The sequence below is a fragment of the Marmota marmota genome, unplaced genomic scaffold, assembly GCF_001458135.2.
Source record: "Marmota marmota marmota unplaced genomic scaffold, marMar, whole genome shotgun sequence".
Taxonomy (NCBI): domain Eukaryota; kingdom Metazoa; phylum Chordata; class Mammalia; order Rodentia; family Sciuridae; genus Marmota; species Marmota marmota.
Window position 1 is genome coordinate 2,219,877 of NW_025999942.1, and position 15,461 is coordinate 2,235,337.

At 39.8% G+C, this 15,461-nt stretch overlaps 1 protein-coding gene across 1 annotated transcript in view; it reads left to right on the forward strand.

Moving 5' to 3' along the window:
- LOC107153258 (mitochondrial intermediate peptidase) overlaps positions 1–15,461 on the forward strand; it is a 138,650-nt gene that overhangs the window by 102,022 nt on the left and 21,167 nt on the right. Inside the window, exons 17-18 of the mRNA XM_048801243.1 lie at positions 8,958–9,079; positions 12,832–12,905. Coding sequence (XP_048657200.1) covers positions 8,958–9,079; positions 12,832–12,905 — 196 coding nt within the window. The remainder of the gene's footprint in view (positions 1–8,957; positions 9,080–12,831; positions 12,906–15,461) is intronic.

Below are 15,461 nucleotides of genomic sequence, written 5' to 3' on the forward strand. Positions count from 1 at the left end.
TCAGATGAAATCATATAACTAATCAGGAAGAATCTAGGATGAGTCTTAATTCTGTGAGAAGCATTTTAATTTTGATTTGTCACTTCAGAAATTCAGGGGGGTGTGTGTGACCGTAACTTGTATATTACCTATTCATTGACAGCTTTTTAATTTTAGTGATTATTGAAACTAATTATGAGAAAGATTTGGACTTATAAATGTATATTTTATACAAATTGCAGTAAATTCTTGTGTCTAATTCTTAAACTTATTTTACCATCCTCTGTGTGCATATTTGTTGAAGACACTGTGCTAGTAACAAGATACAAAGAGGTACCCGGGGTCCTCTCTGCTCACCAAAGGATTAAGTTGGTAGCTGGCAAATAAAGCCATCCCAGAGGGCCAGCAGTGCAAGCTTGATGACTCCTTTCTCTTATTTAACCCACATAACTGTTCTATGAGGTGGGTGTGACGCAGTTACGTTTGAAAGATTAGGGTGAGCAAGATTATGGATCTGGTGATGGTTAAGCAGCCACATTGAAACAGACAGTGATTCTTTATGTCAAGTCTTCCTCAGGAGACTATGTGGCTGTGAGTGCAGGGTCCTTAGTATCCACTTAAGATCCACTACCCAGCATGTCATGAGCATTCAATGAATTTTGGAAAGAGGGATGGATGATTTTTGAGTCTGTTTATCCATTTTGAGTCATGCTTCTAGGTAAAGTGGAAAGAACTATGTGTCTATATGACAGTGAAGCCCTGATATTAACAAACACATACTTGAGGCTCTAGGAATACAGGAGAAATTAGAACAGCCTTAGGTTTTCTCTACAAAGATTTTAAAGGCACAAGAAAAGCTCTTTTGTAATTGGGATGGCATTTTGAAAATATTAAACTAGTGCATCTGTCCCATATATCCTCCCTAAACCAGTCTCATGTGCTGGCTGATTAGGTTAATGGGGAACCCAGCAGGGTATCTCCATGATAGAGAAGTGGCTTTGAAAGTCAGGACTTCAGTGCCATGGTGGGGAGGTACACCAACCCTGAGGAGACCCAAGGAGGCCCATATGACCATCCTTGAGAGCCCAATCACTCCCACAAAGAGGCCAAATCACTCCCACAAAGAGGACCAGCACAAGTAGAGATCCAAGGCACAAGTGGGCCCCTACTGCCACAAACAGAGGCCTAACTGCCTGTGGGCAGGAAATAGTACTAATAGGCAGTAAGCAGTGTCTTTTTTTTTTTTAATTATCAGAAAAGATTTTATTGATTAAAGTATTATTTGAATAGATACTGAAGAAAGTGAGAAAAAGAGACATATGGTTACTTGTAGGGGAAGAGTTTCTGGGGCAGAGAGAAAAGCAAGGACAAGGACCTATGGGATTCAGAGCTTGCTCCTGCCTATTGTGTTTTGGACCAGCAAGTCACCAGTGTGGCTGCAGCAGAGTGATGGAGGCAGAGACAGGAGATGAAGTCTAACCTAAGAGGATCAAAGGAAGAAATTCTAGGGTTCTCCTTGCCCGTATCATGCAAGAAGTTGATAGGCTCTTTTGATACCAAATCATTCTGTTTGTCCTTGTCCTTTTTATATTCTAAGTTGCTCTTACAGGGCAGGGATACAGTCTGTCTGGTATCCCAAGGTGAGTGGAGAACTTAGTTCTCAAGCTTACTGCCAGCCCTGATGGGTGCAGTCGAGTGGAGAGAGACTCTGCCCACATTGGGATCACCTGCTTCCCTTGCATACCTACTTGCATGCTCTCTAGAGGTGATTCACCTTCCTTGGGACTTTCTTTCCTTTAAGAAGTTACTCCCTGCTGCATCACTGTTTTTATATTCCTCTGTACAAAGGGGCAGAAAATCCCGTTGTCTACAAAGGACAATCATATCCTTTTTTAGTTTTCCTTTCATAGTTTTTTTTTTTTTTTTCCTGATCCTATATACATACCTACTTCCTTTGCTGGGTGGTTTGTAATCATATGAAGACAAAAGCAGTACCCTCTTCTTTTGGTTCCTGTACTACACCTGTCTCATATGACTAACTATCAAAGACTGCCCTGATGGTAGCTATTCCTGCCAAGGTCTCCCTTGTTTTCCGGTGGCTTCCTGACCATGGAAACTGGAATCCTCTGTATTATTGGACCATGACTTCTCTAGAATGAAGGGGCAATCTACCTTTTTCTCTTAAGATGTTACAGTCAACAGAAAAAGCCATGTTGAGAATTTTTACTAGGAAGGAATGAAGCCAACATTCCTTAATTCCAACTGTGCTTGTTGCTTGTTTTTCATTTATTATCTCGTTTAATTAGATCAGTATACTTTTTCATATTTCACCTAATAAATGTATTTTCGTCCTTGCTCTTCTAATATGTTAGTTTTTGATAGGTGTGTAAGACTAGATTTCCAGGGGTTTTGTTTTACAAAAATTTTAAATTTCATATATAAATAAAATTGACAGTTGAAGTTGACATACTAAAAAGACTCCTATTTAATATGTTGTGCATCATTAGCACTATACCACCTACCACCCCGTTGTGCTAGGGCCATGGGACAGGCAAGGAAGGCCCATAAAGATGAGATACAAGCTACAGGGTTTATTGAGAAATATTTACCGGAAGGTCTGGTGGTGAAAAACTGCACAGATATACCTCTGCTACATGCAGTTCCTCCAGTACCTAGCCAGAAAGTCACGACTCTTTCTCTTCACAATGCTTTGTCCAGAGGCTGCGGGGAACTCAGTGGTGCTCTTGTCTGCAGCAGTTACTGCAGGCAGGAAGTATTTTATAGGTTAGGTTGCAAAAGCAATGACATCATCAATATTCACCTGCTCTGCTTCTTGTATGGACCAACATCCCAAGGAGAACTGTCTGGTATACATGCAGAAAGCAGCTTTCTACAGAGAACACCAGCTTGCCCTAATACCCAGAATACATGAGAGAAAGCCAGTGTCCTTAAAGATATCTGGAGATTCTAGCCCAGATTTGCTCCTATTGTTCCCTTAACTTGGCTAGGTTCTTGGGGACAGAAAGGGGACATTCAAGGGCATGCTGTTTTATTGTCCCTTTTTTCTTCAAGGAGGATATAAGCAGTGTGCCTATCCTGTTGCTATTAATTGCCTAAAGAGAATTGGATTGTTAGGAAGGATTTTTTTTTTTTTTATAACACTGGGTCTAGTCTCTTTAAAGTAGGTTATAATTCTGTCATTGGTATAGAAAATATTTTCTTAGTTGTCATTAGGATGTTGTAGGATTCTCATGAAATGATATTTTTATGAATTATTCAGATTTTTATATGCCGATGTTGACAAGGATGTGTGTCTGATACATATTTTTACATATTGGAGAGCAGGGTTAACATTTTAGTCTGTAATTCTATTATTGCTTGGGTAAGAACTTCATTTTCAGCTGTAAAAATAGCTCTGTGGTGTGTTTTGATATGTGCTTTAGCAGATATGGTAGAAATGAAGTAGAAAATTACAGGTGTCTGATATAACAGGAATGTGGCTTGTTGGGGGTGTCAGTAATTCGAAATCAGGGTGGTTGTACAGTTAGTTTCTTTCCTTCATCTCACAAGCCAAAGGTGAGTGGATAGGTCTGGTAAGCTGGCATCTTCCCAACACATGGCTTTTATTTTGTCCAAAGTAGAGTTCTAATTTTTACGTTTTTCCAAGCTAACAGGAAAGGCCTTTAAGAAGTATAGGTACCCCTCCAGTATTTCTAGGTTTTTTTTTTTCTCTTATGCTGTTTCTTAAAACAGTAAGGTTATGATATTAGTTTTCTGCTGCTGTGAATAGTCACCATAAACATAGTGACATCCAACAGTGTACATCTCACATTCCTGGGGGTCAGGCATCTGTACTACTTAGCACTTCCTGTGCTTAGGGCCTCAGAAGGCTGTGGCAATGATGTCAGTCAGGCTGTGGTTTCATCTGGGGCTTGACTGCTTTACCAGGTTGTTGGTGGAACTCATTTCTTTGTGGCGGTGGGACTGACAGGCTTCTTGCTATCTATAGATGGCCTACAGATCCTAGAGTAGCCCCCTGCCCATGTCATAATGGCTTCTCTCAGCTTATAGAGACCCCTTCTTCGGGTCTTGCAGGCCTCCCAGGTTCCAGAGACTCCCTCCTAGTTCTAGAGGACCCCTAGGTGTCTGACAGTGGGATTTCCCAACATGGCTGTAACTTCCTTCCACTACTACAAGAGGCTTTCTAGGGTGAGTGGGCTAGAGACAGATATCATGTATGAACATCAGTCTGAAAGAATCACATAGTGTCCCCCCACCTGTCCAGCCAGCCAACCAGAAGAGTCTACTGAATTTCTGTTATGCTCTGACAGGTACGGTGCTGAGTCTACACTTGGACAGATCATGTGGTTCATGATCTAAAGAAAATTTCAGTATAGAATGACACACACTAAGGAAGCAATGGATACCATCCCTATTTGCATGCAGTTTGTATTGTCTCACAATAAGATTGTTTTAAAATATATTTTAGGTAAATGCATTTATACACATATCACTGGAAATGAAGAAATGATGCTCCATTTAATAGTGCAGTTAAGAGAAATGGTTGGTTTCATCACTCACTGTTTAATGTGTGGTGAGCGAGTACTTCCTCCCTCTAGTTTTCCTATTCCAGGTTTGAATGGGAAAATAGTAAAGAGCTACATTGCTGCCTTTCCATTCCTAGAAAATCATAAAGTCAGAGAAGAGAAACAGGCAAATAAAAACTCTCAAAGGGTCTCACGTTCTTTGAAGAGTTCTAAGGCAAATAACATTACCCACGGGGCTCTTGACATGCTGCTCCACCAGCTCTATGTTCTGTCTTTCATATGGGTTCACTGAGATTATCTAACTCAAGACAAGTTTAGATAACCATGCCTTGGGATAGTGTTAGGATTTGAATGTCTGCATTTCTAGCAAGAATACAAGGAAAATTATGAAGACGTTTGCATCATTTGTTTTTAAAACCAGACCTGTCTGCCAAACATTGAGGGAAGGGTGGACACTTGTCCGCTTGACAATTCCCCCCTAAAAAGAAGAAAATTTTGATTTACAAGGAAGAAAATGAGCTAATTCCAGTGCTTAACCTGAAATGCTGTCTTACATTTTTTTCAGATGAAAGAGTAAAATAGAAACAAGGATGTAATGTTAAGTTAAATTAGAAGGAATTCAGCAATTGTGTTCAAATAGCAGTGGAATTGTAGGTCTAGTTGTCCATAAAGTTACAAACCTCTGATGAAAGGTGTCAAGTAGGTATAATTGATTTAGCAGGTTGTGAGGTTTGGGAAGGGTGTAGCAGCAAACTCAAGCCTGTAATTAAAGAGCAAGACACAGCCAGAATACCTATGTCCAGGTAGGGATGATACTCTAAGGCAGATGTGGCAGCTTAGGCAGTGGTGTGTCACAGAAATCCTGATGTCTCTTTCTACAGTTCTGAAAGGGCTTATTTTTACTACTCTGTTTATATGGAATTCAGTTATGAGTTGATGAAACTAAGAGACCTAGACTTTTTTTTTTTTTTTTTTTTTTAAAGCTCAAATCAGGATGCTGTTGAAGTAGGCCTGCTCTCAAGATGAAACAAAACTGTATTCAGGTCAAATCTAAACAAAGTTAAATTCAGCATATATTGCAAAGGTTGACAAACTAGATCTGGCAGATCACCATGAAGAAAACATTTCAAAGAGAAAGCTCCCTAACTGTGTGCTATGTATTTTACTCTGAGAGATGCTTGTATGATCCATACCACCAGAGCCAATATAACTTCAGGCCACGTCCTATTACTAAAGATATCATCTCTTCCAAATTGCTTCATGTGTGAAAGATCACCAATGGTCCACATTTTAAGCAACATTTAGCAGACTGAGTTTTCAGAATAACATCAAAAATATACAAGACCCCTTTTAAAATAAGTCAGACTATACAGAACTGTGTGTGCATTATAAGTGAATTCCAAAGACCCAGCCCTTTAAATTAAAAATGTAGTCAGTCACAGTTTTCTATTCTGAAATTGGACCATAGATGGCCTGGGTGGTTTACTTTCTTCTAAATACTACTAGTCTTTAAATAGGGTGAAAAGTCTCTGTCTACCTCTCTGCTTCTTTGCTTCAAGAGGCTCTGCTGACTGAAGACACTTGGGCCACATTTCTAGTGCACAGCTTCTCCCATCAAGGGCACAGCCTCTCTTGAGCCTCTGGGAACCAGTGTGCCTGGTGTGCCTGGGGTGAGGAGTGTCTTGTGAAAGATAGAGTTCAGGCCTTGTTACTGTGACTGAGAGGGAGATGACAGCCAGCTGTGCAAGTGTACCTGCATAGCATGGGTGGCAGCCATCAGGAATCAGAGCCCCTGTGCCACCAGTGCTAGATACTGCCTTCACAGTTGGTGCACTCACAGGCAGGAACTGGACATGGTTCTTCCCTTCAGCACAGGACTCCCAGGGTGCCCACCTTGTTTTCAATCATCTTTTTGCAGAAAAGGGAGAGTAGACATTGAGGGTTATTGTCGGCCTAAATTGATAGGAGTGCTCCTGCATACCTCCCTAACCTGCCCAGTCCAGGCAGATTAATTATCTTAAAGAAATGCACACATTTAGAGAGTAACTGCCACATGGCCTTATCTTTAAACTCACTGCATATTGAGTAGGGGGCTCAGAGAATGTCCTAAGATTAGTCGCACTTCTGTGATGAAAGAACCATCTTTTCAGAAATATTTGTTTCTTAATATATTAACTAGAATTTGCTTATCTAGTTCATAGAGTTGGAGTAAGGATTATATTTATATCTTATTTCCTAGAGAATTAGAGAATGATTATCACCCAAAAGAAAATCCTATTTTTTTAAAAAGTTTAAATGTCAGACAAAGTATACCATAGAAGCGTATGATTGCATGCTTCTCTAGTTTCAAGAGTTATAGTGTGGATCATACTTTATTTATATTTTTAGGGAGTTATGAGATTGATTATGGAATAGTTATTGATCTTAAGAACTCTGGTTCTTTTACAAAAAAATTTTTAATGTCAGGTAAAGGTTATTTTAGAAGAAAGTAGAAGACCATGTATTAAATTCATTTCAGAAAAGTAAAAAATTTAAAGTCCAAGTGTTGAGAATAGGGTTCATAACCCAGCTTCTGCTGAGACAGTTTTACAAAGAGAAAAACGCTGTCCTGCTCTTATGCATCTGTACCTGTGTGGCCCTCCTCTTCCTGGCCAGAGTGTGGGGGTTTTCAATTTTTCAGTACAGAGAAAGAGCAATATTATGGAAGTTTCCACTGGAACAGTATTCTCCCATGAAAATCCACATGGCCTTTCTTATAATAGCTACGTCCTTGTTCTCAGAAAGAATGGATGTTTTCTCTCAAAATTCTCTGTGATACCCACAACCAGGTATTCCTTGCTGTCCAAAGAACTGTGAAAGTCCAGCCCTGCTACATGATCAACCCTCTTGCCATCCTCCTGGGTTTTCCTCTCTACATTTCTATTGCAGAAGTGAATCCCAGAGTGACAAACTTGAACACATGATTAGGTGGCAGTTTCTTCCTTGTCATGATTAGAAAATAAGCTGAACAGGCTTAGGGAAGGCAGGGAGCTCTGAGAATTTCTTCACCTTTTCATCAAGATGCTACAGAAGTCAGGGGTTACCTTTGGTTCATAGTGTTAGTCTTTTATTTATGGAAAAAAAAACAACCTTAGATTCCAGCTTCTCTGCCTTCATATAAACAATTTTTCAATTCTATCCCATTTTTCTTATGTTCTTGCCTTTTTGACTCGTCATCAAATAATAGTAATGCAGCCACATCAATGTTTATAGCAGCTCAATTCACAGTAGCTAAACTATGCAACCAGCATAGATGCCCTTCAGTAGATGAATGTATAAATAAACTGTAGTATATATACATAATGGAATATTACTCAACATTAAAAGAGAATAAAATTATGGCATTTACCAATAAATGAATGAAGTTGAAGAATATCATGCTAAGCGAATTAAGCCAATCCCAAAAAACCAAAGGTTGGATGTTCTCTATATGTGCTGATCCATAATGGGGGGAGGTCCATGGGAAAAATGGGAGAACTGTGATTGGGCAAAGGGGAGGTAGGGGACATCTTGTACAGCCAGAGAAATGTTGTTCTGCAATTGTGTAAAATGAATCAAAATGCATTAAACTGTCATATACCTAATTAGAAGTAATAAATGGATAAAATTTTTTAAATTATGATAAAATATGGATATGTTTAGCTTTAGAAAAACTAGTCCATATGAAGAACAGTTCTTGCGGCAAATGGTCATTGCAAAGTAAAACTTATCAAATTATTAAAAATAAGTAAACTCATGAGTTTTTTCTAAATTGTCAAATGAAATAAAATGTATTAAAATTAGTTTAAGTAAGTAAACTCAATTAAGAAAGTTAAACATATTTGGAGGTATATACACACACACACACACACACACACACACACAAGAAAATCTGTTTGAAGATTATATTCACATCATTTAAGAATTTCTTTGTGTATGTATTAGTCAGCCGGAGCTGCCATAATAAATACCCTAGACTGGGTAGCTTAAACAAATGAAATTTCTTCTGCATTTGTTTCTGTGGGTTTGTTTCTCCTAAGGCCTCTCTCTTGTATTGTGTATGACTGCCTTCTCTATATCCTTGCAGGGCCTTTCCTTTCTGCACATGCTGTAGTATCTTTGTCCAAATTTCTTCTTTTTCTGAGGGTACCTGCCTTATTTTAATCACCTCTTTAAAGTCCCTATCTCCAGATACACTTACATTCTGATGTTAGGGCTTCACATATAAATTTTAGGGAGACACAGTTGAGCTCATAACAGTGTATAAAATGTGAAAATATTGTGAATGACATAGCTCTGTAGGAGAAACTTAAAACATGCACAGGTTTCTATGTTTCCATTGTTCTCTCATATATAATATTCCTAAAATGCAAAGACTGAATTATTTCTCTTGCTGTCTTTCTGTTTTTGCAGGCCTGGCAGCTGAGATTCAGCCACCTTGTGGGCTATGGTGCCAAATATTACTCTTACCTGATGTCCAGAGCTGTAGCGTCCATGGTTTGGAAGGAATGTTTTCTACAGGATCCTTTTAATAGGTAATAAGGGCTGTGTAAGTTTATAAAACATTGCCTCCTTCAACCATAGTAATCCCTATCACACTATATCCAACATCAATCACTTGGAACCCAGGTGACCCTGGCAGGAAGTGGGAACTCTGTGAGACAGACTCATCTTGGGGCCCTGCCCTCCAGTGAGCCTCTTCCTGTGGCAATGGTGGCCTTGAACTTCCACCTTACTCCACAATTCTGTGTTCTGTAGAATTGCCTGGTACCCTCCACATCCCTCCACTGACCCCATGTAACTCTTTGGCTTCTGCACAAGACGACCCATTGCTGCTTTCCCATTCTGCTCCCTTGTATTTTCTCCATTTTTCCAGCCACTCCTGCTGTCAGTGCCTTCTGCTTTCAGAGCTTCCTGTCACTTTTGACAGGCTTCTTGACTTTGGCACACGCATCTAAAGTTTTACCCACGAGGATATAGTTTTTTTTCTCTACTGCCCAACAAAGGTTTTTTAACTCTTCCCCATTTGGGAGCAGCACCATCAGCAACATTGTTTGTTGACAGTAACATGGTTTGTTTCTGGATATTACCCCTCTGTCTTCTTTTGGAACATTTTCCTTCCCTGGGGAGACAGTCTCCATGGAAGGCAGGGGCAGTCTCAAGAAGGGGCTGCTTCACTGACAGTCCCTGATGCAGCGACCTTCCTGGTGGCCACCAAGATAGCATGGGTGGCAGTTGAATTCCCGCATGCATTTCTTTCTGCCTTGACATCAAAGGGCCCCCACCTTGCCTCAGGTGTACATCATCAGATTAATCCGTGGTTTAGACAACAGAGTCTGGTGCATTCCAAAACAGAAGGTTGACTAAGGTATTTGGTCCACTCCCAGAAGCATAATTCATCAGATCATCCCAAGAAGCCAGGCACAGTAGCGCATGCCCATAATCCCAGCAGCTCTGGAGGCTGAGTAGGAGGATCTCGAGTTCAAAGCCAGCCTCAATAAAAGTGAGGCACTAAGCAACTCACTGAGACCCCATCTCTAAATAAAATACAATAAAAGGCTGGGGATGTGGCTCAGTGGTTGAGTGCCCCTGAGTTCAATCCCCAGTACCCACTCACTGTCTCTACCCCTTCCCCCCACAAAAAAAAAAAACAACAAAAAAAACAGATCAGCCCACAAATCTGGTTACCTTTAACAATTGAGTAAGGAAACAGGGCAGGTCAATTTCAGTTATGAACAGATCATGCCCACCACCTCCCCCAGAACAGAGGCAGGAGAGGGGAATATGAGTGTAGAAACCTGGGAGAGGCAGTCCTATTTTCCCATTCACTTAGGAAATACTGGTAGTACTTGCATTGGGAGGAGAGATACAGGGGATTTTCTGGTGCTCCTGGATTTGACCTCCCCTGATACTCTCACAGGACTCCCTCCAACAATAAAAACCAATAGAAAGTGAAGTTTGAGTCTCATAATGCCTTAGAAGGTACTTCCTTTGAAAGTAAACCAGTAATCATGATCTGATGTCATATCTTCTCACAACCCAAATAAACATGTCTTCAAATACCTTTCTGGCAGTTCTGGTGGGTGACTGTTATCTTCACCACTTTAACATGGTTTAAAATACACATCCTGTTAGAGTTTTAGCGTGCCCTGGAGTTGACATATGACATTCACAGCAGTTTGGCTTCAACAGCTACGTTTTATAGTAAACTGAGGTTCAGAGGAGAGGTTCAGAGTGATTTGTTCAGGGCTTCATTGTTGACAATGGTCAATGGTCATTTCGGTCTTCTTCCAGTTCCTTGCTCCTGCCTGTCTCTTTCATACCTCTCAGCTTTCAGTTTGACACAGATTTGGCTTTTCTCAGCAGTTAATAGTCACATTCAATTCTAAAATCTTTTGAACTTAAATCTGATGTCATAGAATTTTTAAATGTTTTACAGCTTGGTACCCACATGTTATTTTGTCTTGCCCTTTGCAGACTGCAGACACTTGGTCTGCTTTTTGGATTTTATTATTTTCAAAGGATCTTACAGCCAAACTTGACCCATAGTAAATCAGTTTCAGGGACTGCAACTCTTTACTGGAGATTTCTATAAAATGGGCAAAATATTATCTTGTTTGAAGGAACTGTACTTTACTAGAAAACCACATACTATTAAAAACATACATTTGCAAATATTTGTATCTTAGTTATGTGTGCATTCTTGCCTAGACATGTAGTTGTACTTTTATGAACACATAAAAATAAGCTAGTAAAAGTGCTTAGTAGACTAGAAAATTCCTAACCTCTGTCAAAGGGTCCTTTTGATCCCGCTTGTGATCAATAATCAGGCAGAGAGCCTTTATCAGGTCCTGAAGAGTGGAGGCACACTTGGAGCAGGAAAAGGGGTATTGCCTCCTGTGGCCTGAAGGGGACCCTGAAGCCGCCCAACCAGGGGTCAGGCAAGGCTCTTGTCCCTCCATGAGAGGGCCACACCTCTGTGCAGTCTTCCTGCCTTGCCTTAGCATTCATTTCAGGGTGTGACTGTGGTGTTTGATGCCAACATGCTTTTGATGCTGTAATGCTCTCAAAAGGTCCAATTAGAGACCATGTATATAGGTTCACTAAGTTACCTGGGTATAAAGATGTTCCAGAGCCAGTGGAATGAAAATAATCTCAAAATTTACCTAAGTCATCTCATCACAATGTATAGTCAATTGTGTTAAAAGAATAACATTTTCCATAAAACATAAAGGAATAGCATTAGTTTGTTTCTAAGTGTCATTAATGTGGGGAATTTCAATCTATAAAAAGTCTCAGCTGTAATCTCAGTGACTTGGGAGGCCAAGGCAGGAGGACCACAGATTCAAGGCTGGCCTCAGCAACTTAGCAAGATCCTGTCATAGAAAAAAAAAAAAAGTGAAATATAGGACTGGGGACATAACTCAGTGATATAGTGCCCCTGGATCCAATCACTGAAATAAAAGAAGGAAGGAAGGAAGGAAGAAAAGTCTCCAAGGGGCAGTGGGTGCTACTCCTTAGTACAACATTTGCCTAGCATGCATGAGGCCCTGGGTTTGATTCCCTAGCACAGCAAAAAAAAAAAAAAAAGTTTTCCAAACCTGCCTTCCTGTGTATAGACAGATGTACAGTGTTCTCTGTGGAAGTCAGTGTCACATAGGTACAGCTCACTGGTGAAGAGTCTGAGAAGCTGAGAACCACCTGCATTTCCGTCTCTGCCTTCACCACTAGCACATACACCATCAAGTCTTCTGGTCCTTTAGCTGTGGCTCTGGGCTGAGGTTTGCTGCTGTCATCTACCCTCTCCTGCCAGCTCTCTTTCCTGCACTCTTATTTCAGAGTGTTATTTGTCTGTCTTTGTTAGGTGCCGTCTCAAATTGTTTTCAGAAAGTAAAGACTGGAATAAATAATTTCAAACCTTCTTTTAAAATAATCCTAAAAGCTGTATAGAATAGGATATCATCTTTTACTTATTCTATACTGCATAAACTAAATAATCCTTTTTATAAAGAGAGGCTGCCTGCTAAAAAAACAGAAAGCCAAAAATCTGTTATTCTGATAACAGTGAATGTATCACACCTGGTTTTATGTATTTATTTTAGAATCATTCAAAAATCAGAATTCAGTTTTTAAAAGTAAGAAAATAATCTAGGGCTGACTTGTCACATGGTGGAAAGTTTTCTGAATGTGGCACCAGAGTGGCTTCCTTTGAATAACTCAAGATGGGCGTCCATGGAGTCCAGCAAGCCCTGCCAGCAAGTGTGGCTAACACTCTCCTCTTCTCCAGGGCCGCTGGGGAGCGCTATCGCAGGGAGATGCTGGCCCACGGCGGGGGCAAGGAGCCCATGCTCATGGTTCAAGGTAAAACAAAACCAAATGTAGAAACTTTTCCTTGATGTGTGCTTGTTGTGTTTCCTTCTTTTTAAAGATTCTATGAGTTTTCCGTTTTAGTTTCCACTTTCAGAATATTACTGAGATACTAATAGAAAATTGTTAAATCAGTCCTAAAATTCTCAAAAAATACAGTGTTATATTTTAACAGATCATAATGTGTTTTTCCCCCTGTTTATTGTTTTCAGCATAGAGAACTCATTTATTTCTTCTTTATTTTTTTTCTTAGAAATACCAAGGCACCAAGGTAGATTTTTTACCTATTGAAAAATAAAACCTAATTAAATCACCTTTTTTGTGGTATCACAATGTCTTTTTTCCTATGAAATTTTTGAGTGTTTTTTTAAATATTTTTTTAGTTGTAGATGGACACAGTCTCTTTATTTATTTATTTTTATGTGGTGCTGAAGATTGAACCAGTGCCTCACACATGCGAGGCAGGCACTCTACCATTGAGCTATAGCCCCAACCACTGAGTGGTTATTTTTATATATGAATATTTTCACAGAAAATTTAACTGCAATTGTAACAGGCCGTTATGATTTTTTGTGGAATGTTTGCCCAAATATTTTAGTAAAATGCAAGTATTATTGAATACTCTCAATATATTAACAAATATTTGCAGCTTAACCTTCTGACTGTTGGACAAAATTGCATTTAGGAAATAACTCCCAATATTGGGGAAGTGTAATTTTCATTGTAGCAATGGAGTAGGTCCTGATAGTAATTGGTCTAACTTAAATGTGTCCTTGCCTATATAGGTTGAATCTAATTCCTATTACCCTTTTTAGCATTCCTCCAGATCGCCTTCAACCGTTCATTTATTCATCAAATAGTTATTGAGTGTTGATAACATGCTAGGCAAAATTTTCAGTGTAAGAGGTAAAGTACAGAAATCCTGCTTTTGTGGTGTTTGCATTTATTCATTCAGCTTTTTCAGGTGGGACAGGTATTCATCCAGGTTCCATGTGTTTAACACCACAACAGGTTTATGAAACAAATCATTACACCCAGTGATCCCACAGTTCCAAGTAGCCATTAGTGGAATATGCCTCGAAATTGTCATCTTTTGATAATAGTGCACATTGATGCTTATGGGCCTTTCTTGAACTTTACTACAGCCAGAACTGGTTTGATTGATTGAGACCTGATCTTGCTATGTTATCCAGGCTAGCCTCCATCTCCTAGGAAGAAGGAATCCTGCCTAATTCTCCTGAGTAGCTTAGACTTTGTAGTGCATGCCACTGCACCCAGATAAAATTGTTTTAGATGATTTTTATGCATTGGTTAATTTAATCTCCTTGGTAACTCTTTGAGGTAGAAATTATCATTACCTCCATTTTACAGATGATTAAACAGGCCAGGTCCCTTTCCCATGCACAAGGCAGTGAATAGAAGAGCCAGAATTCAAACCTGGTACTTCCAAGAGCAGAAACCAAGCTTTTCTGCAACCTATGAAACAGGACACCTAGCCAAAGATCTGCTATGGACCCAGGAAAAAGTGAAATTAATTGGATAATAATAGTAAGCAACTGATTTTTAAAATTGTGTACTTTTTTTTATTAGTTGCTCATGACAATACAGTGATCTTGACATATCATACATTTGATTCAAATGGGGTATGAATTCTCATTTTTCCACATGATACAGGCTGCAGGATCACATTGGTTATAGAGCCACATATATACGTACAGCAATACTAGTATCTATTGTATTCTGCTGCCCTTCCTATATACCCCCCTCCCCTTCCCTCCCCTCCCATCACCTCTCTCTACCCAATCTACTGTGACACATTTCTCTCTCTTTTATTCTTCCTCCTCACACTATCATATATGTATTTTGTATAATGATGAGGGTCTCCTTCCATCTTCCGTGCAATTCCCCTTCTCCCTCCCATTCCCTCCCACCTCTCTTCCCTGTTTAGTGGTAATCTTCTTCTCATGCTCTTCCTCCCTACTCTATTTTGAGTCACCCCCCCTTATATCAGAGAAGACATTCAGCATTTGTTTTTTAGGGATTGGCCAACTTCACTTAGCATAATCTGCTCTAATGCCATCCATTTCCCTGCAAATGCCATGATCTTGTTATTTTTTTAGTGCTGAGTAATATTCCATTGTGTATAAATGCCACCTTTTTTTTATCCATTCATCTATTGAAGGGCACCTAGGTTGGTTCCACAGTCTAGCTATTGTGAATTGTGCTGCTATGAACATTGATATATCTGTGTCCCTGTAGTATGCTCTTTTTAGGTCTTTTGGGTATAGTCCGAGAAGGAGAATAGCTGGGTCAAATGATGGTTCCATTCCCAGCTTTCCAAGGAATCTCCATACTGCTTTCCAAATTGGCTGCACCAATTTGCAGTCCCACCAACAATGTACAAGTGTACCTCCCCCCCACACACACACACCCCGCCCACCGCCTCTCTGCATCCTTGCCAGCATTGTTATTGTTTGACTTCATAATGGCTGCCATTCTTACTGGAGTGAGATGGTATCTTAGAGTGGTTTAATTTGCAATTTCTCTGAC